The following is a 27,894-nucleotide window of genomic DNA, read 5'->3' as shown; positions in this document are numbered from 1 at the left end:
GCTTGCTGTGATAGATGGAACCATGAATTCTACTGTCTACCAAAAAATCCTGAAGGAGAATGTCCGCCATCTGTTCGTCAACTCAAGCTGAAGCGATCTTGGGTGCTGCAACAGGACAATGACCCAAAACACACCAGCAAATCCACCTCTGAATGGCTGAAGAAAAACAAAATGAAGACTTTGGAGTGGCCTAGTCAAATTCCTGACCTGAATCCAATTGACATGCTATGGCATGACCTTAAAAAGGCTGTTCATGCTAGAAAACCCTCAAATAAAGCTGAATTACAACAATTCTGCAAAGATGAGTTGGCCAAAATTCCTCCAGAGCGCTGTAAAAGACTCATTGCAAGTTATTGCAAACGCTTGATTGCAGTTATTGCTGCTAAGGGTGGCCCACCCAGTTATTAGGTTCGGGGGCAATTACTTTTCCACACAGGGCCATGTAGGTTTAGATTTTTTCCTCCCTAAATAATAAAACCATCATTTAAAACTGCATTTTGTGTTTACTTGTGTTATATTTGACTAATGGTTAAATGTGTTTGATGATCAGAAACATTTTGTGTGACAAACAAGCAAAAGAATAAGAAATCAGGAAGGGGGCAAATAGTTTTTCACACCACTGTATAAATATTACAGTGATCACCTCGATAGATTCATGACTTGCGATTTGGGTGGTGAGATGTCTAAGATGTTTAACAGGCATTCCCAGTATTAACTTTTTGATTTCCCTGCGAATATTTAGCGGCAGTGTGTCTATTGGATTGCTGGTGACGGACGGCCTTATATGGGCAGGCACTCAATTACGTGGGTATGGGGGACACAATATAGGCAGGCAGCCAACTACGCGGGAGGTGTGATGATGGGGGACTCGACTCCGCCTCACACGGCGACCGAACTGCAGGCTATGGCCGTATATATGTAGGTAAGTAGGATTCAGTTATGACTTTTACGCGTAGAATTTTAAAATGAAACCTGCTTAACTTTTGTAAGTAAGCTGTAAGGAATGAGCCTGCCAAATTTCAGCCTTTCTTCCTACACAGGAAGTTGGAGAAGTAGTAATGAGTTAGTCAGTCAGTGAGGGCTTTGCCTTTTATTAGTACACAGGTAGATGTGACACAGGACAGAAGCAGCCGAATGAATTCGGAGGAGTTCAGAGACATACTGTCTGCTCAAATCCAGCTAAATGCAGTCAAATTGGTTGGGCGGTGTTTCATGATACAGATAGACAATGACCCCAAACATACAGCCGAAGCAACCCAGGAGTTTATTAAAGCAAAGAAATGGAAAATTCTTGAACGGTCAAGTCGGTCACCTGGGGTCTCATGTATAAACGGTGTTTACGTATAGAAATGTCGCGTAAGAACTTTTCCACTTTCAAATCACGATGAATAAAACCTAAACTTGGCATAAAGCCACGCACTTTTCCACGGTAACTCATACCTTGTTATACGCAAGTTCTCCGCTCGGTTTTGCAGACTGGCGGCACCCAGCGTCAAAACAGTGCTACTGTTCCTGTGTGGTTACTCTTTATTTTCTTGACGCGGCTTTATAAATACACTGAAACTAACCGCATATTGTTTATTAGAGTAATGCATCTGATTGTAATTAACTTGTAACAATATAATGATCCAGGGAATAGCCATAGTATTCCAAATACCATAACTGCTTTAGCGTTGTTACTCTCATTGCACCTTCTTCTTTTTCTTCTTTCAGCTGCTCCCTTTAAGGGTTGCCACAGCAGATTATCTTTTTCCATATTACTCTAACTGCACCACTCGGAGTATTTATATCACTGTATCTGAGTGGGGAATCACAGCAGCAGCTGATCGGAAAGAGAATTATCAGTATTACAGCATCAAGCCCACGCTGCCAAAGCCACAGCAAAACGTTTCAAAGCTTTTCCTGTACGGACCTCGCAGTTCAGAAACCGTTTCATCCCAAGAACTATAAACGCACTCAATCAATTGCTCATTGTAGAAATGTTTGTACTTATAAGTACAATCGACTCTCTGTAAACTTGCACTACAGTTATAATATTACACAACCTGAGCCACTTTATAAAGCGTGTATTTACATATGATGACGATATCATTTTTAAGATGAAATGCAGCAAAATATGTTTATTATATTATACAGATAAAACTTTAACTTCATTTAAATAAGTATTGTTAATAATTAAATATGTGAGCACGCGGTGCCGCAGCGCTAGCAAGTTCACGTATTGTTTCTGCCTTGCTCTGTATTTTTACTGAGACTGGCGCGACACTGGAAGGATAGATGGATAGAATAATTAAACATGTACTATGAAGATATTTCAGTGTTCCTTAAAAGTTTTGAAGAATCATCGTTGTAAGCTTACAGATGGCTTAATGTCTATTACAGAGCTGATTGTGTGGTGATTGGGTATTTGGTGAAAGAAAAGTAAGCATGGGAATTGGAGGTTAGTACGTTTGAAAGAGACAGTACTGCAACAATAAAGTATTTCATCGAAGGTTGCGCATGGAGCAGCAACATCTTGTATGAGACACGAACAATCACTGCGCCATCGTGTTCTTAATTACATGCTTTCATTCGATTCATCATGAAAATATCATGTATACATCTCAGTATTTTAGTTATTCAAAGAGCTGTAATATCATGAGTGTAATGAATTCTGTGTCCTGTCGGAGACCGAGAAAGCCCATTTAAGAAGCACGTAGTGGTTCACACACACAGCACATAAGATCAAATACAAAACAAAGCATTTAACGTGCTACTTTAGTTACGATGGGATTTGAGAAACTAGTAAATTAAATGAATTTAAGATGAAGTTTATGATGTTCTACTTTAATGACAAAATAAACTATGCGATTAAAGTGGATATTTCGAGATTGAAGTTAACATTTCGTGCTTTTTTCCTACTCTGCTATTTTTTCACACTGTACCCTAATAAGCTTCCATATGACACTCAGACGGTGGGCCATGTCTCACCTTTTCACTGCAACTTTTTCTACATTTTATTATGTTACAGCCTTATTCCAAAATGGATTAAATTCATTTTTTTCCTCAGAATTCTACACACAACATCCCATAATGACAACATGAAAACGGTTTACTTGTGGTTTTTACAAATTTATTAAAAATAAACAAAAAAAATGTACATAAGTATTCACAGCCTTTGCTAAATACTTTGTCAATGTACCTTTGGCAGCAATTACAGCCTCAAGTCTTTTTGAATATGATGCCACAAGCTTGGCACACCTATCCTTGGCCAGTTTCGCCCATTCCTCTTTGCAGCACCTCTCAAGCTCCATCAGGTTGGATGGGAAACGTCGGTGCACAGCCATTTTAAGGTCTCTCCAGAGATGTTCAATCGGATTCAAGTCTGGGCTCTAGCTGGGCCACTCAAGGACATTCACAGAGTTGTCCTGAAGCCACTCCTTTGATATCTTGGCTGTGTGCTTAGGGTCATTGTCCTGCTGAAAGATGAACCGTCGCCCGAGTCAAGAGCGCTCTAGAGCAGGTTTTCATCCAGGATGTCTCTCTGTAAGTTGCTGCAGTCATCTTTCCCTTTATCCTGACTAGTTTCCCAGTTCCTGCCGCTGAAAAACATCCCCACAGCATGATGCTGCTACCACCATGCTTCACTGTAGTGATGGTATTGGCCTGGTGATGAGCGGTGCCTGGTTTCCTCCAAACATGACGCCTGTCATTCACACCAAAGAGTTCAATCTTTGTCTCATCAGACCAGAGAATTTTGTTTCTCATGGTCTGAGAGTCCTTCAGAAGCCTTTTGGCAAACTCCAGGCGGGCTGCCATGTGCCTTTTACTAAGGAGTGGCTTCCGTCTGGCCACTCTACCTGATTGGTGGATTGCTGCAGAGATGGTTGTCCTTCTGGAAGGTTCTCCTCTCTCCACAGAGGACCTCTGGAGCTCTGACAGAGTGACCGTCAGGTTCTTGGTCACCTCCCTGACTTCTTCCACTTACGGATGATGAAGGCCACTGTACTCCTTGGGACCTTCAAAGCAGCAGAAATTATTCTGTAACCTTCCCCAGATTTGTGCCTCGAGACAATCCTGTATCGGAGGTCAACAGACAATTCCTTTGACTTCATGCTTGGTTTGAGCTCTGACATGAACTGTCAACTGTGGGACCTTATGTAGACAGGTGTGTGCCTTTCCAAATCATATCCAATCAACTGAATTTATCACAGGTGGACTCCAATTAAGCTGCAGAAACATCTCAAGGATGATCAGGGGAAACAGGATGCACCTGAGCTCAATTTTGAGCTTCATAGCAAAGGCTGTGAATACTTATGTAAATGTGCTTTCTCAATTTTTTTATTTTTAATAAATTTGCAAAAACCTCGTAAACTTTTTTCACATTGTCATTATGGGGTGTTGTGTGTAGAATTCTGAGGAAAAAAATGAATTTAATCCATTTTGGAATAAGGCTTTAACATAACAAAATGTGCAAAAAGTGATGCGCTGTGAATACTTTCCGGATGCACTTTATGTATATACTGTATATGTATGTGCGTATATACACTTTCCTCCAATTGAAATGCTTTGAGGTAAAGACAACTGTGCAAAGTCTAATTCATATGTGCTTAATTAGATGAGGGAAATAATTAATAATGAAGTGGATAATAGTTGTGGAGGACATTTTTTCTGCAGTTGCATATTTTAACATTTTGTTTTCATCCCAGACAACACATTTTATAGTGACAAAGAATAGTGTAAGGACTTGGCTTCAGTCTGATAGCAACAGTCCTCTTTGCAAGTGATTCTATTTAGAATGCATTCTGCTATATCATAAAAGTATTGTCAGTTCTTTAATATACAGTGGTGTGAAAAACTATTTGTCCCCTTCCTGATTTCTTATTCTTTTGCATGTTTGTCACACAAAATGTTTCTGATCATCAAACACATTTAACCATTAGTCAAATATCACACAAGTAAACACAAAATGCAGTTTTTAAATGATGGTTTTTATTATTTAGGGAGAAAAAAATCCAAACCTACATGGCCCTGTGTGAAAAAGTAATTGCCCCCAAACCTAATAACTGGTTGGGACACCCTTAGCAGCAATAACTGCAATCAAGCGTTTGCAATAACTTGCAATGAGTCTTTTACAGCGCTCTGGAGGAATTTTGGCCAACTCATCTTTGCAGAATTGTTGTAATTTAGCTTTATTTGAGGGTTTTCTAGCATGAACCGCCTTTTAAGGTCATGCCATAGCATCTCAATTGGATTCAGGTCAGGACGTTGACTAGGCCACTCCAAAGTCTTCATTTTGTTTTTCTTCAGCCATTCAGAGGTGGATTTGCTGGTGTGTTTTGGGTCATTGTCCTGTTGCAGCACCAAGATCGCTTCAGCTTGAGTTGACGAACAGATGGCCGGACATTCTCCTTCAGGATTTTTTGGTAGACAGTAGAATTCATGGTTCCATCTATCACAGCAAGCCTTCCAGGTCCTGAAGCAGCAAAACAACCCCAAACTATCACACTACCACCACCATATTTTACTGTTGGTATGATGTTCTTTTTCTGAAATGCTGTGTTCCTTTTCGCCAGATATAGCGGGACATTTGCCTTCCAAAAAGTTCAACTTTTGTCTCATCAGTCCACAAGGTATTTTCCCAAAAGTCTTGGCAATCATTGAGATGTTTCTTAGCAAAATTGAGACGAGCCCTAATGTTCTTTTTGCTTAACAGTGGTTTGCATCTTGGAAATCTGCCATGCAGGCCGTTTTTGCCCAGTCTCTTTCTTATGGTGGAGTCGTGAACACTGACATTAATTGAGGCAAGTGAGGCCTGCAGTTCTTTAGACGTTGTCCTGGGGTCTTTTGTGACCTCTCGGATGAGTCGTCTCTGCGCTCTTGGGGTAATTTTGGTCAGCCAGCCACTCCTGGGAAGGTTCACCACTGTTCCATGTTTTTGCCATTTGTGGATAATGGCTCTCACTGTGGTTCGCTTAGTCCCAAAGCTTTAGAAATGGCTTTATAACCTTTACCAGACTAATAGATCTCAATTACTTCTGTTCTCATTTGTTCCTGGATTTCTTTGGATCTTGGCATGATGTCTAGCTTTTGAAGTGCTTTTGGTCTACTTCTCTGTTTCAGGCAGTTCCTATTTAAGTGATTTCTTGATTGAAACAGGTGTGGCAGTAATCAGGCCCTCGGGTTGGCTACGGAAATTGAACTCAGGTGTGATACACCACAGTTAGGTTATTTTTTAACAAGGGGCAATTACTTTTCACACAGGGCCATGTAGGTTTGGATTTTTTTTTCTCCCTAAATAATAAAAACCATCATTTAAAAACTGCATTTTGTGTTTACTTGTGTTATATTTGACTAATGGTTAAATGTGTTTGTTGATCAGAAACATTTTTTGTGACAAACATGCAAAAGAATAAGAAATCAGGAAGGGGGCAAATAGTTTTTCACACCACTGTACATTACTTTATACTTAAGTAAGAACACTCCTCTCAGTGGAATTTATTTTTAAACAAAATGTGCGCTGTAACTTTTTAACCGTTTTTTGTTTTCTAGGACATTTTATTGGAAAATTGGCAGTATATACAATGCCTTTTTCTTATTTTTATTTTTTAACCCCTCACTTTTAATTGCCACAGGATTTAATTTGTGAATTGTGTAGTATAATTTTCAATTCAGCCTGCAGTCTGTTTTATTACAACCCATTCTCTGAAGGCATTTTTTACTGTGATAGTCCAGCCCAGTATTAAACTATTTTAATATGAGTGGTGGTTGAAATGATGATTAAAAAAAGCAGACAGCTTGATTTGATAGTGATCTTTTCATGTGAGTGTACACTACACACACTCAAAAAATAAACTGGGAATTTTATAATGAAATTCACGGATTGAATTTTTTCGAAATGTCTTTTCTCCATAGACTGTTTGGAATTATTATATGATTAATTTTAAATGAAACTGCTTTCAAACTTTATATTAAGTCCAGTTAAAGTTATACATAGTTTGTAGCTTCTTTTTTTGTAGGATATATTCTGCCCCATAACACATTTTGTGTCACCAGTTTTAGTCAACTCACTACACTGTGATTGCTTTAGTCCATATTTATCTAGCTCCCGATGGAACCCTGCACATATAGCCCTTAATGTAAAACACAGAATTGTCTTTTGAGTTCACATTTGGCATATTAAGTAGTTTTGGTTGTTTTCATACTGCTTAGAAGGAAAAGGATCCTTGTTAAAGTTTATAAATTATCTTAAAATTTCAATTTGTATTCTTTTTCTAAAACGGAAACCCCAGGAAACAGATTTGTGAGTGTCTCTTTGCAATCGGTCAGTGTTCAAAATTTAATACCACTCAGATTCCTATTGTATCCTTCCCAGATCTCATCTGGTTATCTTAGCTGTTACATTTAACTTAACCTTTTCATTATTTGTAAACACAGGTTATGAAGGAGCTTGTTTAAACAACCCATTTTATAAATTCTTTATCCTTCGTTTACAATTTAAAGACAATTTAATGGAAATCCTTAGTTTTAAATGTGACATACACATTATAATATGTTGGTTCTTTAGGATACATGAATTGATCACCTTAATGCTTACTGAATGGAGAAACAGATATGAACTAATGATGGTACTTAGAAGTAAAAAAAATATATATTTTTCTTTCAGAAGTTCCATTTGGGAATTGTCTTTTCTGGTTTTATCTGTAACCAGTTTCTAAATATTGACCTTTACACATACCTCCTATTAATGTGTGATAGAAGATTCTTAAAACATGTATCCATCCATTCATTTTCTAATTCAGCTGAGGAAGAGACGGAATACAGTACCTAGTTAGGCAACACTGGCTTCAATGTGAAAACTGTGTCTTTGGACAGTTTACTAATCCATCAAAGGATTACCTGAGCCAATTTAGAGTTGCCAATTAATTCAATATGCAGCTAAATGATTTTAAAATGCATCTGATTGTATTACATTGACATTGTTGCAACTGTACTGTAAATGTATTTCTAAAATACAAGTATCATAATTGTTTTTTTTCCTGAAAAAATGGATAAAATCACATGTTTAGTAGCTTGTGGCTTATGCTATAGTTTTTTAAAACACAAAGCTACACTCAAATAGTATTAAATCCTTGCATTTATAACATTTTGCTAGGTTATATAAATTTTAAGCTTTGGTAGCCTTTTGGCCTTCTACACTGTTTTTGTTTGTTTTTTTAGCTTTGTTTGTCAGCTTTTGCTTAAAATGTACAAGTACCAAAAACATGGGTACTTGTCGGTGTTTGGAACTTTTTTTTTTAAACCTAGATTTGTATTTACTTTAGGGGACGGCTCCTCCATGGTAGACACTTCACCTTCAAAAGTATTACTGGGGATACAGCGATTACATTTGTTTCAATGGGGGTGGAAGGTTCCTTTGCTACTGAAGAGCATCCCTATGCTGCTCATGGCCCTTGGCTCCAGGTAAGTTTGAGATACAGTATTTATTTTGTTCTTGATTGCCTGGGAGCATGTGTTTATAAAACCAGAGAGTAGATGAGAATTTGCCTTGAAAATGATGAGAGTCTGAGAACTGGGGCGCTGGTGAAAGGAGGTTCAGGCGCATGAAGAGGAAAAAATGCTGAAAGTACATATAGGTCAAAAGATAACAAATATTATTGAATTGTTCTATTATCTGTCTTCAACAGGTACCCTGGGCAGAATGGTACTCTGTGTGTTTGTTTGTGTACATGTGTTTTATTTATATACTAATCTATACTAATGAAAGGCAATGCCCTCACTGACAGATTGACTGACTCACTCACTCATGACTAATTCTCCAACTTCCCGTGTAGGTAGAAGGCTGAAATTTGGCAGGCTCATTCCTTACAGGTTTCTTACAAAAGTTAAGTAGGTTTCATTTCGCTATTCTACGCGTAACGGTCATGACGGTTGACAACGTCCGCCATGTTAAACTTTCTTATTTATGGCCCCATCTTCACGAAATTTGGTAGGCGGCTAACCGAAACCGATGTACGTAGTTCTTTCGGTGGTATGACGCCACTGTCCGCCGCCATATTGAACTTTCTAACAGTCTTTGTCGCCCTCACTGACTCACTCATCACTAATTTTCCAACTTCCCGTGTAGGTAGAAGGCTAAAATTTGGCAGGCTCATTCCTTACAGCTTACTTACAAAAGTTGGGCAGGTTTCATTTCGAAATTCTACGCGTAATTTTCATAACTGGAACCTATTTTTTGTCCGTATACTGTAATAGACTGCAGCTCGATGGCCATGGGAGGCGGAGTTGCGATTCCCATCAGCACGCCTCCCACGTAATTGAGTGCCTGCCCATATTAGGTAAATATTCGTGGGTGAAGGACTGTGCTTAGCATATTCATAAGTACTGCCTTATTACATCCACTTACAACTCGTTTTGCACCCTGGTTAAAAGGACACTGCGGCCGTAGATCTTATATTCCTTTCCTACTTTTTAAATAAAAAGAATCGTAGCCTTCAACAAATCCAAAACGTTTACCTTTCGCAATCGTTAACATCTTCTGTTTGCACTTGGGCACGGCCCCTGAAGCAGTAGCAGATCATTTTGGAGCCATAATGAAGGGCTTCACTATGCACAAAGATAAAAACAAAAGAGCACAACTCTTTACACAGCAAAACACGTTGATGCTGAATGAGTGAGACGAGACTTCCCGGTTAACACTGCATTCAGCACGCAGGAACTTAACTGCGTGCTCTGATTGATTAGCTTCTCCGTCATCTGCCAGTAGCGTCCCTTGTATGAAATCAACTGGGCAAACCAACTGAGGAATCATGTACAGGAAATAAAAAGACACATTGTCCGCAGAACCCGCGAAGCAGTGAAAAATCCACGTTATATACAGTATTTAGTTATGCCTTCATATAAAATCCATAATAAAGTGAAGCTGCAAAAGTTGAAGCGCGATATAGCAAGGGATTACTGTACAGGTTAAAACTTGGCCCTTTTTTTTTTTTGAAAGCGCACGCCCGGTATACCACACATGTTGTTCTAGCACACGAGTCGTATTCCAAACAAAGGTCGTATACTAAGCAAAATATTTCGCCTCTAAACAGGACGTATACCAAGTTGGACTTATTCCAATGCAGACGTATACCTAGGTACCACTGTAATTCCAAATAGTCTGTCCGCTTACTTTCATAGCTTTTCCGATGGTTGTGCTCCTTCCAGGCATGTATTTTCGTATTAAAACATTTAACCAATCACATTTCAGCCATCATTTGTTGCCAGGCAGAGAGGCCTTCACAATCCTTTGTGCAGGCACTCTAACACAGAATAAATGTCGATTAACCTGTTGCTTCAACCAATCAGATTTTGAGTTGGTGTCAGTATGGCCCTCTAGCAGGCGTTCGACGACATCACCGTATTCTGACTCATTGATTGGATAGCAGCCGCAGGTTCGACTTTCAGCATTAGCTTCGATGGCGATAGAAAGGGACTTTTTGATGGAACTGAGGCGCACGGATAATCCTCACGACAGAGTGATTGAACTTTTTTTGAGGAAGGAGAGGAGGATGGATTTTGTTTACAAATAATCCGAATTTTTGGTGGGTAACATGTTGCGATTTTCCTAAATAATATTGCACATTTATGAGTTGTTATTGATGTTTTTTATGTGTGTCATGGCTGTGGCTGCAGTAGAAAGGAGCTTGTTCACCCCTGGTTCGTCTGTTCAATAAAGGCATTTATTATGGCTACAGGAGTTATCTATCTGCGATGCAGTGGCTCTTTATACTGTATTTCTGCATATTAAGATGGTTTTTATAACTATAAATTAGTTTTTGAGGGGTGGGTTGATTCATTTGGAGCAGTACTGAAGGACTAGGTGTGAGATGCACGGTCCACCAATGGACCAGATGACAGGTAAATTTAATACATTTGCAAAAACCACAAGTAAACTGTTCATGTTGTCATTATGGGGTGTTGTGTGTAGAATTCTGAGGAAAAAAATATGTATATACACACACACAGTGGAACCTCGGTTTGCGAGCATAATTCGTTCCGGAAACGTGCTCGCAATCCAAAGCACTCATATATCAAAATGAATTTCCCCATAAGAAATAATAGAAACTCGGATGATTCGTTCCACAACCCAAAACTATTCATAAAAAAATGATTAATATAAAGTAAAATACATAATACAAATTAACCTGCACTTTACCTTTAAAAAATCATGGCTGGTGTGAGTTTCTAAACTCATGTGGGATTCCACCCAACGGGACGACACGCGGAAGAGCGTCCCAAAGCAAGTGTTTTGGGGAGCAAGATGGGGACTCGCACTTCACCGCACACACACACAGTCACAATGCTGTAGTAAACAGATGTTGACTATGAGTGAGGCACACAGACTCGGACGGAGAATAGGAGATGATTGCCAGAGAGAGAGATGCGCTCGGCGAGCGAGCTAAGGAGAGAGAGAGAGAGAGAGAAATAAGAGAGAGAGACATGCTGGGCGAGCGAGTAAGCGAGATAAGGAGAGAGAGAGAGAGAGAGAGACGCGCTGGGCGAGCAAGATAAGGAGAGAGAGAGAGAGAGAGAGAAGAACCATCAGCTCAGTTGTGATCACATGACGCTCAGCAGACAAAGTGTATCCATACTACTCATATTGTAACACATCGCTCGTTTATCAAGTCAAAATTTATTAAAAATTTTTGCTCGTCTTGCAAAACACTCGTAAACCAAGTTACTCGTAAACCGAGATTCCACTATATATGTGTGTGTGTGTGTATATGTGTGTATGTATATATATATATATATATATATATATATATATATATATATATATATATATATATAATTCCCTGCGCTAACCAAAACCAATGTACATACTTATTTCGGTGGTATGACACCACTGTCAGCCGCCATATTGAACTTTCCAACGTCACTAATTCTCCAACTTCCCGTGTAGGTAAAAGGGTGAAATTTGGCATGCTCATTCCTTACAGCTTACTTACAAAAGTTAAGCAGGTTTCATTCAAACTTCTACGCATTGTTGAACTTTCTTATTTATGGCTCCATCTTCACAAAATTTGGTAGGCGGCTTCCCTGCGCTAACAAAACCAAATGTATGTATTTATTTCGGTGGTATGATGCCACAGTCAGCCGCCATATTGAACTTTTCAACAGTCTTTGTTACTTATGGGCCCATCTTCAAGAAATTTGGTACACAGGTTCCCAACGCTAAATGAATCCTACTTACGTACATATATACGTCCATAGCCTGCAGCTCAGTCACCGTGTGAGGCAGCATTGGGTCCCCCATCCCAACGCCTCCCACGTTCTTGGCTGTCTGCCTATATAAGGCCGTCCGTCGCTCCAGTCTCTACATTCCCTTCCTTGCTTCGCCACGGCATTCACGTCTCCCTGCTGATAACTACAGCCTTTTTATTTAATCCACGGCTTCTCCGCTGTTTTATTGTTCATTTATTACGATTATAGTTATTGTGTAGGTATTTTAGACTTACTTTACATTGCTCAGGTACCCATTTCCTTTATCATTCCAACCCCCATTACCATGTCTATCGAGATGATCACTATCGATCAAAGAACTGTCACTTACCGAGTGGTTTCCATGCCCGGAGATGGCAACTATCTTTTCCATTCTCTTTGTTACATATTGCACGGCCATATCAGGCTAACTCTTGATATCTTGAGAAACATTGTGTCTTATGTATTGAATGACTGGGACAGGTTCATGGTGTGGACTGATGACGGTACTGGAGATAATTATACTACACAGGAGCACTATAAGTGTGAAATGCTTAAGCCCTTCACCTATGCATCTGCATGTGAGTTGATGGCTGTCGCTGAATTGTTCGATTGTAAACTTTCAAGTGTACGAAATGGCCAAATATTTTACACATTTGGACAACCGCCAATGCCTCTTAAACATCTTAGATTCACAGGTGACGATTTCAGTAGTGGACACTTTGATGTTTATGAATGTTTAAACTCTCAAAAGCTGGATGTGAAGTTATCGATGAAATTGGTTGTATACTTACAACGCTTGACAGATGCCGAATGTCACTTCAACACAAGTCCTACAAATACGGTCGTATTACTATTACTACTCATAATTGAAACAAACCATGAAACTCAAACTGATTATGACAGCAGCAATACAAGCTGTGAGATTTGAAACAAGATTACTGTTCACATGGCCATCTGTACGTTGCATGCTTAAAAGTAAGCTCAGCGCACAGCTTGGTCATATTACAACCGGAGGGCCAAACTCACAATGTGGTATACAAAGAGATCCTTAACAAATAATTATTGGTATATTTTCCCTCAGTTTAAAAAGGTTTAATTTTCTTCTTAATATATAATATACATATATATATATGCATCTCCATCCATCCATCCATCCTCTTCCGCTTATCCGAGGTGGTTGGTCAGAGGGGCAGCAGCTTAAGCAGAGAGGCCCAGACTTCCCTCTCCCCGGCCACTTCTTCCAGCTCTTCCGGGAGAATCCTCCTCCTGGTTGGACGTGCCCGGAATACCTCACCAGGGAGGCGTCCAGGAGGCATCCTGATCAGATGCCCGAGCCACCTCATCTGACTCCTCTCGATGCGGAGGAGCAGCGGCTCTACTCTGAGCCCTCCCAGATGACTGAGCTTCTCAACCTATCTTTAAGGGAAAGCCCAGACACCCTGCCGAGGAAACTCATTTCAGCCGCTTGTATTCGCGATCTCGTTCTTTCGGTCACTACCCATAGCTCATGACCATAGGTGAGGGTAGGGCGTGATCGATTAGTAAATTGAGAGCTTTGCCTTACGGCTCAGCTCCTTTTTCCCCACGACAGACCGATGCAGAGCCCGCATCACTGCGGATGCCGCACCGATCCGCCTGTCGATCTCACGCTCCATTCTTCCCTCACTCGTGAACAAGACCCGAGATACTTGAACTCCTCCACTTGGGGCAGAATCTCTCCCCAACCCTGAGGGGCACTCCACCCTTTTCCGGCTGAGGACCATGCTCGGTTTGGAGGTGCTGATTCTCATTTTCCCTTTTTAAAAATTTTTTTCCTTAAATATAAAACCTTAAAAGGGGGCACTCACCCCCAAACCAACCCCCCATTTAAACCGGGTCCCGGGGGGCCAGCAATTGCAGACCCAAGTTTCCCCTTTGCCCACCTTTTTTGGGGAAAACCTCCCCTTTTTTAGGGTGGGAAAAATTAAAAATTAAATTATAATAATATAGTTTGTGGGGGTTTGGTGTGAAAATTCTAATATTTTTGGAAATAAATGGGGAAATATTTAATTTTTTATGTTTTGGTATAAAATATAATAGGTGGGAAAATTTAATAATGAGGGGGTGAATTTTTAGGTGTTTTTTTAAAGGTGAAAATATATAATGTGTGATTATATTTTTATTTGTGAAAAAGGTTTAATTACTTGGGGAAATTTTGGAATATTTTGGTGAAAAATGTTGGTTTAATAGTTTATAGGGTTAATAGTGGGATAAAAGGTGAAATAGTGATAAAAAGGAAAATTTTATGGTGAAAATTATAAAAGGGTTTAATAAAAGTGTGTTTTATAAAAATTATATAAATGACAAAATGGGGGAAAAATATGGGGGTATTATAAATAACCCATTAATTAAAAGGTGGGTTTATATATGTGTGTGTGAATATATATATATTGTGTGTGTGTGTGTGTGTGTTTTTTTTTATATATATATATATATATGTTGTTGTGTATTTTTTATATATTATATGTTTTTTATTATATAAAATATATATATAAAATATATATTTTTTTATATATATATATATATTATATTTTGAAAATTTTGTGTGTTATTATGTAAAATATTATATTTTGTATTTTATATATATATATATAAAATTTGTTGTGTTATATATATTTTTTTATATATATATATGTATGTGTTTATATATATATATATAATAAATGTGTGTTAATATATATATATATAATAAAAATTGTGTGTATATATATATATATATATATATATATTTTAATAAAAATTTTGTTTTGTGTTTTAAAAATATTTTTATTTTTATTTTTATTTTTTTTGTGTGTGTATATATATAATAATATTATAATATGTATGTGTGTTTTTATTATTATTATTAATATAAAACAAAAATAATGTGTGTGTGATATAAATATTTTATTATTTTTTAAAAATTAAAAATAATATTTTTATATTATTAATAAAAATAAATTTTATTATATATTATTATTGTTTTTTAAATTTTTATTATTTTTGGGGTTGTATTATTATTATTATTTTTATTATTTTTTGTTTGTTTTTTTTATTATTTTTTTAAATATTATTATTTGAAATTTTTATTTTAAATTATTATTTTTGGTTTTATATATATATTATTAATATTATTAATTATGTGTGTGGTATTAATAATATTATTATATATTATTATTATTTTTAAAATTAGTAAACAAAATTATTAAAAATTTTTTAAAAAATAAAAATAATATATATATTTATATATATGTGTTTTTATATATATTTTATATATAAAATATATATAAAATTATTTTGGTGTATATATATATATTTTTTATATATATATTTTTTATATATATATATGTTTTTTATATATATATATATTTTGTGTGTGTATATATATATATATTTTTATATATTGTGTGTGTGTATATATATATATATATATTTTGTGTTATATATTTAATATATTTTATATATTGTGTGTATATATATTTTTTATATATTGTGTGTATATATATTTTTATAAAAGGCTAATTGATAATATATATTTTATATATATATGTGTGTGTATAAAATATATATATATATATATATTATTTGTGTTTATATATATATTTTGTGTTTTATATATATATATATATATATGTGTGTGTGTTATATATATATATATATATTTTTTTATATATATATATATATGGGGGATATAATAATAATAATATTTTAATTGTGTTATATAATAATATATATATATTTTGTGTGTGTGTATATATATATATTTTGGTTATGATGTGTGTGTGTTTTGTGTGTTTTTATATGTGTGTTTTTTTTTTTATATATAAAATATTGTGATATTTTAATATGTGTGTGTGTATATATTATATAATATATTATATTTTATGGGGTTTTATATATTTTTTTATATTTTATTTTTATATTTTTATTTTATATGTGTGTATATGATATAATATTTTGGTGTATATATATATATATATATAATGTGTTATATATATATATTTTTTAATATATATTTTTATATATATATATATATATATATTTTTATAATTTTAATATATATATATATATATGTGATATATATAAAAAAATAAAAATTTTTAATTTTAATAATATTGTTTTTGGTGTTATTTTTAAAATTGTTTTGAAAATAAAAATAAAAATATTATTAATTGTATTATATTTGTGTTATTTGGGGTTTTAAAATTTTAATTATGTATATATTTTGTGTTATATTTGTTTATATTGTGTAAAAATTTATATATGTGTTATATATTTTGTGTGGTAATATATATATAAAAATAGTAATATATATGTATTTTAATATAAAATTATATATGTATATATGTGTTATATATATATATATATGTGATATATATTTTTGTGTTAATATATATTTATATAAAAATATTATATATATTTATATATAGGGATATATATATATATATATTTTTTAAAAGAAAAATAAAAATAAAAATAAAAATTTAAAAATAAAAATAATATTTTTTAGGGGGGAATTTTATAATATATTTGTGTTTTTTTTTTTTTTGTGTGTTTATTTTTTTGTGTGTGTTTTTTTTGTGTTTTTTTTTTATGTTTTTTAATGGATGTGTGTTATAATTAAAATTTATGTTAAAATATATTTTGTGTTTTATAATATAATATATTGTGTATAAAAATATATATATATATATATGTGTGTATATATAATATAATAATATATGTGTATAATATATATATTTATATTTATATATATATATTTATATATTTTATAATATATATTTGTTTTAATATAATATTATATAAAATTTTATATATAATATATAATATGTGTGTATAATATTATAATTTTTTATATATGGGGGATAATAATATATATATTAATATATAATAATACCCATCCCAAATTTAAAAAAAGCCCTCACTGACTCACCCCACCACTGACTCACTCACTCCTCACTTTTGGTCATCCCCAACCCCCAAACCCCCCCGTGGGGGGTGGAAGGCTGTTTGGCAGGGGGATTCCTTACAGCTTCCTTAAAAAAAGTTGGGGGTTTTTACTAAAATTCTAACCCGTGGTCATAACGGGAACCCAAGTTTTTCCCCCATTTACTGAAATTTGGAGAGGGTTTCCAACCCGGAAAGGGGGATTTTTCATCACCGCCTCCCCGAATCCGCGGACATGAAAACCGGGAAAGACCTAAAAAAAAAGGGCCTCAAGAAAACCCCATTATATAATTGAGAAGGCAGCAAACAAAAAGGGGCAAAGTTCCCCCGAAACAAAGCACGATGAAAAACCTAAACTTTAAATTGCCCATAGACGGTCCGCTGGCTTGTAAAAAAAGTGCCCCCCAAAAAGGGGGGCCCAAAACGGAACCAAAAAACAAATTTCCGGGAAATATTCACGGGTGAAGGACTGTGCTTTGGAAAAAGATGAGATGGTCAGGGGTGTTTGACACAAACTCAGCGAAAATGCGAGAAAAGTTTTTAAATGCCAGGACCCGGGGAACATTAAATACAGCCATGGACATTGCAGATGGCACCAGCCCGCTGGGAACCTTTGGGGCAAGAAAGGGGTCCCGTGAACTGGCCCCCGGGGGACAGATAAAAAACAACAGTTCCAAAAACTGAAAAACCGAATTTCACAGTTGAAAAGCGGAAAAAAAAATGAAAGGGGTCGATAAGCATATTTTATAAATGCAGCATTTTGGAAAAAAAGCACCCCGGGGGGAAAAAATCAAAACCCCAAAAAGGGAAAACGGTGTAAAAAAAAACCCTGGTGGTGTCAGGTCTCAGATAAAGAAGGGGCCCAGCTGTTTATTGATGCGTAAGCGGCGATGAATGAAACCCCGTCATCTTTTACAACGATTGGCAATCCGGGAATTTAACCAACACATAAAAACCCAAAAACGACCCCAATTGAAAGAAATAATGATAATCAAATCCTTTATGGGCAGCAACTTCAATAACACCCACAAAACAATTACTGTATAAAAAATTTAAAAACTCACAAAACAATTACTGTATATTGACAATCATTTTGTTATTTTTTAAAAAGTTCCTTTTTTTTTTAACTTACTTCTATTCGCGGGTTTTATTTTAAATGTTTTATATACCCCATCTACAAAAATTAAAACCTCTGATAGACGGCCCATGCTGGGGCTCAATTGTAAGTCTTTCAATGCCCAATTTTGAGGGTTCGATTTAGGAAAGGGGTCCCCTGAAAAAAAGCCCCGTTTCTGATTCATTTTAACCCGCCAAACCCCTTTGGGTTTTGGGGCGATGAAAAAATATTCGGGTTTAAAATAGAATCATGTTACTTTTTTTAAAAAGTTTCCCCTTTTTTAGCACAAGCACAATAGCCGATGAGTATCCATAAGCGTTAAAAAATAACGGAAATCCCCTTTTAATTCCAAGCAAACCAGAACTTTTTTCAAGCAAATTTTCCCGGTACATCCATTAAATGATGCAAAACATCACAGCTACAAAAAAAGTTAGAAAAAGGAATAAAACGCCCCTTCCTCGATGATTTTCGATTTCGGCGAAGCCTTTTATAAAACATGGTTTTTTGCAAATGAAAAAAGGGAAAATTAGATGGCCCCAAAAAGCGGACTTTGTGGCTCTTCGGGGGTCATTGGGCTTCCCGGGCCGTTTGTAATTTAATTACATCTAATTACAAAATGTTCAAGATCACACTGTTTTAGCCTAATGTACAAAATAATTTTGGGTAAGGTTTCTCAGAGTTTAAAAAATTAAGTTGGTCCAAAAACCTTTATGGGGTTTTTGACTTATTTTTTTTTGGGAAAAAAATGACTTTATGTTGAAATTTTGGTTTTTATTATTTAAAACAATACTATTCTGAAAACTACTTAAAAATACTTAAACTACCACTTTATTTTTTTAAATCTGCCCAATTTTAACCAGGGATGATATTTTTTTTTCCCTTTTTTGAATTCAAAGCAGTTTTGGCTTTTTTTTTTTTTTTAAAATTAAAAAAAAGCTTCAGTTTACAATATTCATGTTTGTTATTATTTGATTCTGTTTGCCCACTAAAAAACTTTTAAATTAAAAAAAAAAAACCCTTTCCGATTTGGGGGAAAATTTTCGTGTCGAACATACGATTAATCAAGATTAATTCTTACACAGCCCCTAATTAATTGGGGTTTTAATTTTTTTTTAAACGAGTCCCAACCCCCAATATATATATTGGTATATATATGTAGATTTTATAAAAATGTGTATATTAAAAGTATATATTTTAGATATGTATATGTGTATATACAGTATGTAATAATGTGTGTGTGTGTATATATTGTATTTTGTATTGTATATATATATAACTGTGTTTAAGGTATAGAATATATATATATTATATTTATATATATATATATTAGAAACTCATGTAAACAAAACAATTACATTGTCAATCATGTTACGTTTTTTTATTAAAATGTTTCCTTTTCTTTTACCCCCCGCTGCCAACGGGGTTTTTTTATATATATATATATATATATATATATATATATATATATATATATATATAAATTTTTTATATATATTTTTATATATATATATAATATATATATAAATATATATACAGATATATATAATATAAAATAATTTACAGATAATATATATAAAGATATACAGATATATATAAGAAAATATAATATATATATATATATATATATACAGAAAATATATATATAATATATATATATAATAAAATATATATAATTATATATATAATATATATATATATATATATACAAATATACAGAAAAATATATATATATATATAAAAATATATACGGGAAAATATATATATAATATACAGATATATATATATATATATATATATAAAAATATAAATATATATATAATATATATATATATACAAAACCTTAAAATTTGGGGTATTAAAAATATAAAACATTTGTAAAAATAATTTTTAAAATAATTTGGGGGTTTTGGGTTTTTTTGACTTTGGTTTGTTCATGTAATTTTTTATATAAAATAAAAAATATATTAAGCGGATTTTTGTGTTTCGGTTTTGGGGTTTGGCGGAAATGTTTTTATTTTGTACTTTTTATTGGGGTTTTTATTTGTTTGAAAGGTGGGGGTATTGGGGATGAAATTTTAGAAAATAAAATAGAAGAATATTTCGTTTCCGGGTTAAGTAGTTAACCAAATCAGAATTTTAAAAGTTTTTATAAAATTTTAAAACAATAACAAAGAAGTTAATTTGTTTAATCAATTTAAAAATTTATTCGCTCAAGAATTTTAAAATTATGCTTTTTTTGTGTTTATTTTTGATATAATTTTTCTGGTTTTGGTAAAAATTTATGCTTCCCCCCCAAAAAAAATTTAACATTCCCGGGAATAAATTTTAAAATTTTTAAATTTTTATTTTTTATTTAAAAACAAAAGGGAAAATAAATTAGGCCGAAATTTTTTTTAACCAGGGGGAAAAAAATTTTAATATTACAAGGATATTTATAATTAATTTATTAAATAAAAAAAAAATTTTAATAAAATGCCTGAAAATTTTTTTTTAACGTTTTTTTTATAAAATAAATATTGTTATTAAAATATTTATTTTATATAACGTAATTTTTTTTTTATTAATATTATAATTACAAAATTATTATTAAATAACAATTTACCGGTGGTTTTTTTGTTGTACGGATTTATTTAATTTAAATTTTGGGGGCATGTTTGTGGTTTTGGTGTAAGGTATGGAGTTTTTTTTGTTTGGTTTTTGTTTGTGTGTTTCATTTAAAAATTTCAAAGGGGGGTTTTATTGGTTTGGGGGGCAGCCTTTTATAATATGGGGTTTTATGTGCAGGGGAAAGGAATATAAGATCTACGGCCGCAGTGTCCTTTTAACCAGGGTGCAAAACAAGTTGTAAGTGGATGTAATAAGGCAGTATTCTGGATGGAATCTGCTTTAGGGATTTGGATTGAAGACTGCCAAAAGAGAAGAAACAACGCAGTGCTACACAATCGCCTGAAGTGGCTCCTTTAAGGGCTGTAACGCTAACTCCTTTGTTGTGCAGTAAAATAAAACTCATTGTTATCGGACAAGTCATCGTTATTGTTGGTGAGTAACCATAATTATTTTTCTACTTACAGTACTTAGTACATGTACATACGTTTAGTGTCACTGTACACACACATTTACTGTATACTATTTTTGTTGCATTGTACATATTTATTGCTGGTGGCATGTCTATCGTAATGGCTGTAACGTGATATCGGAGACACGCAATATCTTTAAAATAATAATTAGTTTTACTGTATATAAACAGTGTGTTTATATACATAATTTCAATGAATCTTACCTAATATCTAAGAGAATACAAAGGGATTATGCTGTATAACTCTGCGGGAATATTTATAAACAGTGTGGGAGAGTTTATAAGGGCTTAAAATATATAAAAATAACCATAGAAACATATGGTTTCTACTTCGCGGATTTTCACTTATCGCGGGGGGGTCTGGAACGCAATCCCCGCAAACGAGGAGGGATTACTGTATGCATCTCTCTCTCTCTCTCTCTCTCTCTCTCTCTCTATATCTATATATCTATATCTATCTATCTATATCTCTCTCTATATCTATCTATCTATCTATCTATATCTCTCTCTATATCTATCTATCTATCTATATCTCTCTCTCTATCTATCTATCTATATCTCTCTCTATATATATATATATATATATATATATATATATATATATATATATATATATATACACACACACAACCGGATTCCAAAAAGTTGGGACACTAAACAAATTGTAAATAAAAACTGAATGCAATGATGTGGAGATGGCAAATGTCAATATTTTATTTGTAATAGAGCGTAGATGACAGATCAAACGTTTAATCAGAGTAAATGTATCATTTTAAAGGAAAAATATGTTGATTCAAAATTTCACGGTGTCAACAAATCCCAAAAAGTTGGGACAAGTAGCAATAAGAGGCTGGAAAAAGTAAATTTGAGCATAACGAAGAGCTGGAAGACCAATAAACACTAATTAGGTCAATTGGCAACATGATTGGGTATAAAAGAGCTTCTCAGAGTGGCAGTGTCTCTCAGAAGCCAAGATGGGTAGAGGATCACCAATTCCCACAGATAGTGGAGCAATATCAGAAAGGTGTTACCCAGCGAAAAATTGCAAAGACTTTGCATCTATCATCATCAACTGTGCATAACATCATCCAAGATTCAGAGAATCTGGAACAATCTCTGTGCGTAAGGGTCAAGGCCGTAAAACCATACTGGATGCCCGTGATCTCCGGCCCTTAAACGACACTGCACCACAAACAGGAATGCTACTGTAAAGGAAATCACAGAATGGGCTCAGGAATACTTCCAGAAACCATTGTCAGTGAACACAATCCACCGTGCCATCCGCGTTGCCAGCTGAAACTCTACAGTGCAAAGAAGAAGCCATTTCTAAGCAAGATCCACAAGCTCAGGCGTTGTCACTGGGCCAGGGCCACTCATTTAAAATGGAGTATGGCAAAATGGAAGACTGTTCTGTGGTCAGACGAGTCACGATTCAAGTTCTTTTTGGAAATCTGGGGCCATGTCATCCGGACCAAAGAGGACAAGGACAACCCAAGTTGTTATCAACGCTCAGTTCAGAAGCCTGCATCTCTGATGGTATGGGGTTGCATGAGTGCGTGTGGCATGGGCAGCTTGCATGTCTGGAAAGGCACCATCAATGCAGAAAAATATATTCAGGTTCTAGAACAACATATGCTCCCATCCAGACGTCATCTCTTTCAGGGAAGACCCTGCATTTTTCAACAAGATAATGCCAGACCACATTCTGCATCAATCACAACATCATGGCTGCGTAGGAGAAGGATCCGGTACTGAAATGGCCAGTCTGCAGTCCAGATCTTTCACCTATAGAGAACATTTGGCGCATCATAAAGAGGAAGGTGCGACAAAGAAGGCCCAAGACGATTGAACAGTTAGAGGCCTGTATTAGACAAGAATGGGAGAGCATTCCTATTTCTAAACTTGAGAAACTGGTCTCCTCGGTCCCCAGACGTCTGAGTGTTGTAAGAAGAAGGGGAGATGCCACACAGTGGTGAAAATGGCCTTGTCCCAACTTTTTTGGGATTTGTTTGAAATTCTGAATCAACATATTTTTCCCTTAAAATGATACATTTTCTCAGTTTAAACTTTTGTTCCGTGATTTATGTTCTATTCTGAATAAAATATTAGAAGTTGGCACCTCCACATCATTGCATTCAGTTTTTATTCACAATTTGTATAGTGTCCCAACTTTTTTGGAATCTGTGTGTGTGTGTGTGTGTGTATATATATATATATATACACACACACACACACACACACACACACACACAGTGGAACCTCGGTTTACGAGTAACTTGGTTTCCGAGTGTTTTGCAAGACAAGCAAAAATTTTTAATACATTTTGACTTGATAAACGAGCGATGTCTTGCAATATGAGTAGTATGGATACACTTTGTCTGCTGAGCCATTATGTGATCACAACTGAGCTGATGGTTCTTCTCTTTCTTCTTATCTCGCTCGCTTTCGCCCAGCACGTCTCTCTCTCTCTCTCTATCTTGCTGTAGCCGTAGCGTCTCTCTCTCTCTCTCTCTCTCTCTCTCTCTCTCCTTATCTATCTCGCTCTCCCGCCCAGCGCATCTCTCTCTGGCAATCATCTCCTATTCTCCATCTGATTCTGTGTGCCTCACTCATATAGTCACATCTGTTTACTACAGCATTGTGACTGTGTGTGTGTGTGCGCGCGCTGTAAAGTGAGTCCCCGTCTTGCTCCCCAAAACACGAAGCTGAGTCTCAGTACTTAACACCAGCTTTATTCAGCTTGAGACCGCAACAGAGCTGTTATTTATTGTACCGGGATCTTTATAATGTTCCTTGTATGACCCATTGACGACAAGCGCTTATAGCATGTCTGCGATCTTTTTGGATGCGCTTATACGACGAACTGCTACAGCGCTGGGAGACTGCGATTTTCTTTGGGACGCTCTTCTGCGTGTTGTCCCGTTAGGTGGAATCCCACATGAGTTTAGAAACTCACACCAGCCATGATTCTTTATAAAGGTAAAGTGCAGGTTAATTTGTATTTTGTATTTTACTTTATATTTTGTATTAATCATTTTTATATGAATAGTTTTGGGTTGTGGAACGAATCATCTGAGTTTCCATTATTTCTTATGGGGAAATTCGCTTTGATATACAGTACGAGTCCTTTGGATTGCGAGCACGTTTCCGGAGCGAATTATGCTCGCAAACCGAGGTTCCACTGTGTGTGTGTGTGTATGTCTGTCTGTCTGTCTGTCTGTCTCAGGGTTCCCACGTGTCCTGGAAAACCTGAAAATTTTGATGGTTATTTTCCAGTCATTGAAATGACCTGGAAACTGATCGAAATAGCCAAATGTCCTGGAAATAATCTTACTTGTCCTGGAATTTTATTTCTGTTTTCGCTTTTTAATTTTTCTGTTTGAAACAACTTGCTGTTTGTAAGTCTAGATATGATGACAGCTGAGCTAGGTCGTGGCCTCTGCTGCAATGTCTCCACCTACTGAGACATGTATAGGCAATTATATTTGAGTTTTGACCCTCGTTGCTCTAGTTTGTCAGTAGCTGACAGGAAAACAACAGAACATCAGTTCATCACTTGAAATTTCTGCTAAATGCATGACTGTAAGTATGACCACAGTGCATATGGTGCAACTGACAGTTTTGTTACTTCATACCGTCTGATGTGGACCCAGGTCGCATATTAAACATGTCAAGTAAATTGGCGATGCTAATTTCTGTTAGCCTGTTAATGGCAATTCCCATTAGGTGTTAGCATAGTGCTAATTGTCTAATGACGGTAATCAGAATACTTTATTGATCCCGGAGGAAATTGCTTAATCAATCTAAAATCATTTTGTAGGCCTACGAGGTCCCACTGTTAAGCAAATAAATTCAGTGAACCAAACCTTAAATAGCACGAACACGATAACAGTCTTAAAAAGAATTAGACTAAGAGCTACTGCTTTCATTTTAAAACAAATAGGGCTTAGGCTACTTAAAGCCTACATCTGAATGCCTGTTCTTGTGTGTTTGTGTAGTTTCGTTGATATCCTTGCAGCCGAGCAATCGCCACACAATAAATGTTACTTGGCTTGTGCCGTTTATTTGCACAACTGAACACGCTTAACAGCTCCTGGCTCAACTTCTTATTCTAGCTTGCTTCCATTATTCCACAGAACGTTAGCTCCCTCTTGAGGAATTATATGGGTATGCTTTCACATTAAGTTTACCACAGTTAGCCTACAGAAAATCTGTACAGGATCAGTATTTCTATTTAGCCTACATTTTGTACATTTCTGTATTTAATGTTTTTGACACTAATAGGCAGTGTTGCAGGAAAAATAGTAGCCTATAATGGTTAATTTTAGAGAATGTATTTCTAATTACAGAAGTGAGGGACAGCAGAATCATGTCAAGGAAGTGTATGTTTAAGGAGGAATGGAAGATAAATCCTGAGTTCAGGGACTGGATAGGACATGTGACAGGTAATGTACATCGGGCATACTGCAAGATATGCAAGAAAGCTTTTGATGTAGGCAACATTGGCATTTCTGCTGTTAAAAGCCATGCCAAAGGACAGGGACACAAGAGGGTCATGTCAAGGCACAGGACCACACATGACTGATTTCATCAATCAATTTCCCACCCCCCAAAATTCTGAAGCTAGCAGACAGGCAGCAGAATCAGAGTCAAGGAAGCAGCAACTCCACCTCAAGCTACACCCACAATCGGAGCTAATTTTTCAAGTGAAGCTGTTTTAGAAGCAGAGATCCGCTGGGTGATTAAAGTGGCCCTTTCCAAATATTCTTTCAATTCCTGTTCAGATATGGGTTCATTGTTTCACCTGATGTTTCCAGATAGTGAAATTGCCCAAAAATTCTCATGTGGTGCAACAAAAGCAGCGTATCTGATGTGTTTTGGCCTTGCACCATATTTCAGAGACAAGCTAGTGAAAGACATTAGACAGTCCAACTGCTGTACCATTTCATTTGATGAATGCCTCAACAAAATAACACAGACCGAGCAGATGGATGTGCTTGTGCCGTACTGGAGTGATAATGAAGAAAAGGTAGTTGTGCATTATCTGGACTCCCAGTTTCTAGGGCACACACAATCAGAGAAGCTTGTTGAGAGCATTAAAGTTTCCCTCTCTCCACTTGATCCAAACAAGCTCCTGCAAATCTCGATGGATGGACCAAGTGTCAACAAAACGTTTTTGAGATTATTTGAAGGAGATAGGTCTAAGGAGGCCCCAGATATTAGAAGCTTGATAAACCTAGGAACCTGTGGTCTTCATACAGTTCATGGAAGCTTCCAACAAGGCGAGAAGGAAAGTGGATGGAAGATAGGTGACAAACTAAGAGCCCTTTGGCAGCTTTTTCATGACACACCAGCCAGACGGGATGACTTTATTGAAATTACCAAAACATCAACATTCCCTCTAAAATTCTGTGCTCACAGGTGGGTGGAGGACTTGCCAGTGGCAGAGAGAGCACTTAAGATGTGGCCACATGTTGAAATATTTGTCGACAATTACAAGAAACTGCCAAAGAGTAAAATGCCAACGTCAACATCATACACTGTGGTCAGAGAGGCTGTTGGTGACCCCCTTTTTGAGGCAAAATTACAGTTTTTTGACTATGTGGCAAGGCAGCTGAAACCCTTTCTTGAGACTTTCCAGACTGATGCCCCCATGATGCCATTTTTAGCAAAAGTCCCTCAGGCCCTTCTGAAGAGTTTGATTTCATGCTTCATGAAGAGGCAGGTACTGGATAACATCAAAACACCTGTCCAAATGCTTAAAATTGATGTACTGGACAAAACACTCCATTTGCCACTGAAAGAGATGGATCTTGGCTTTGCCACCAAACAAGCTCTTGAGAAAGCCTCAGAGAAGCTGCTTGAAAACAGCTGCGGGTCAACAATTCCGAGAGAATGTGTAGCCTTCCTGTCGCAACAGCAAAGAAACTGCTGGACAAATGCTCTTTGAATTATGCAGCAGTAAGGCACATGGCATGCCTAGATCCAGTAACTATGATCAGCGATGAAAGGCGTGTCATCTCCATGTTTGATAAGTTCTTACAGCTGCTTCTTAACGCCAAATGGCATACAGCCAGTACAAGATGTTCCTCACTGAAATGGTGCAGCACCATAAGGAGGAATTTCAAGGGTATAGAAGTAGCTCCTGTCGGCTGGACACATTCATGGGAAGATTTGCTGGTGACAAAGCAGAGTACACAATTCTGTGGAAATCAATGAAAGACCTGTTCACATTGTCACATGGGCAAGCAGTGGTCGAAAGAGGGTACTCTGTGAATAAGGACATGCTGGTTACAAATCTGAAAGGAAGGACTCTGATGTCTCTTCGCCTAATCCAAGATTCTTTGACTGGTGGCTCATTTGATGGAGTATTGCCAAAGCCCCTCTTGCAGCATTGCAGAAATGCCAGGATGCGATATGTCCAATACCTTGATGATGAAAAAAGAAGAAAAAGGAAACTGAAAATGACAAGCAAAGAGAAGAGCTCCGCTCTGAAATCACAAAAGTGGCA

The 27,894-nt window shown here is 35.8% G+C and overlaps 1 protein-coding gene across 2 annotated transcripts in view; it reads left to right on the top strand.

Annotated features, from left to right (window-relative positions):
- Window positions 1–27,894, top strand: part of sufu (suppressor of fused homolog (Drosophila)) — a 111,355-nt gene that overhangs the window by 75,319 nt on the left and 8,142 nt on the right. For both annotated transcript variants that reach the window (XM_039775336.1, XM_039775328.1), the window contains exon 10: window positions 8,304–8,442. In XM_039775336.1, coding sequence (XP_039631270.1) covers window positions 8,304–8,442 — 139 coding nt within the window. The remainder of the gene's footprint in view (window positions 1–8,303; window positions 8,443–27,894) is intronic.

Source organism: Polypterus senegalus, chromosome 1, assembly GCF_016835505.1.
Source record: "Polypterus senegalus isolate Bchr_013 chromosome 1, ASM1683550v1, whole genome shotgun sequence".
NCBI classification, from domain to species: Eukaryota; Metazoa; Chordata; class Cladistia; order Polypteriformes; family Polypteridae; genus Polypterus; species Polypterus senegalus.
Note: the sequence above shows the minus strand (reverse complement) of the source record. Positions and strands in the feature narration are given on the sequence as shown.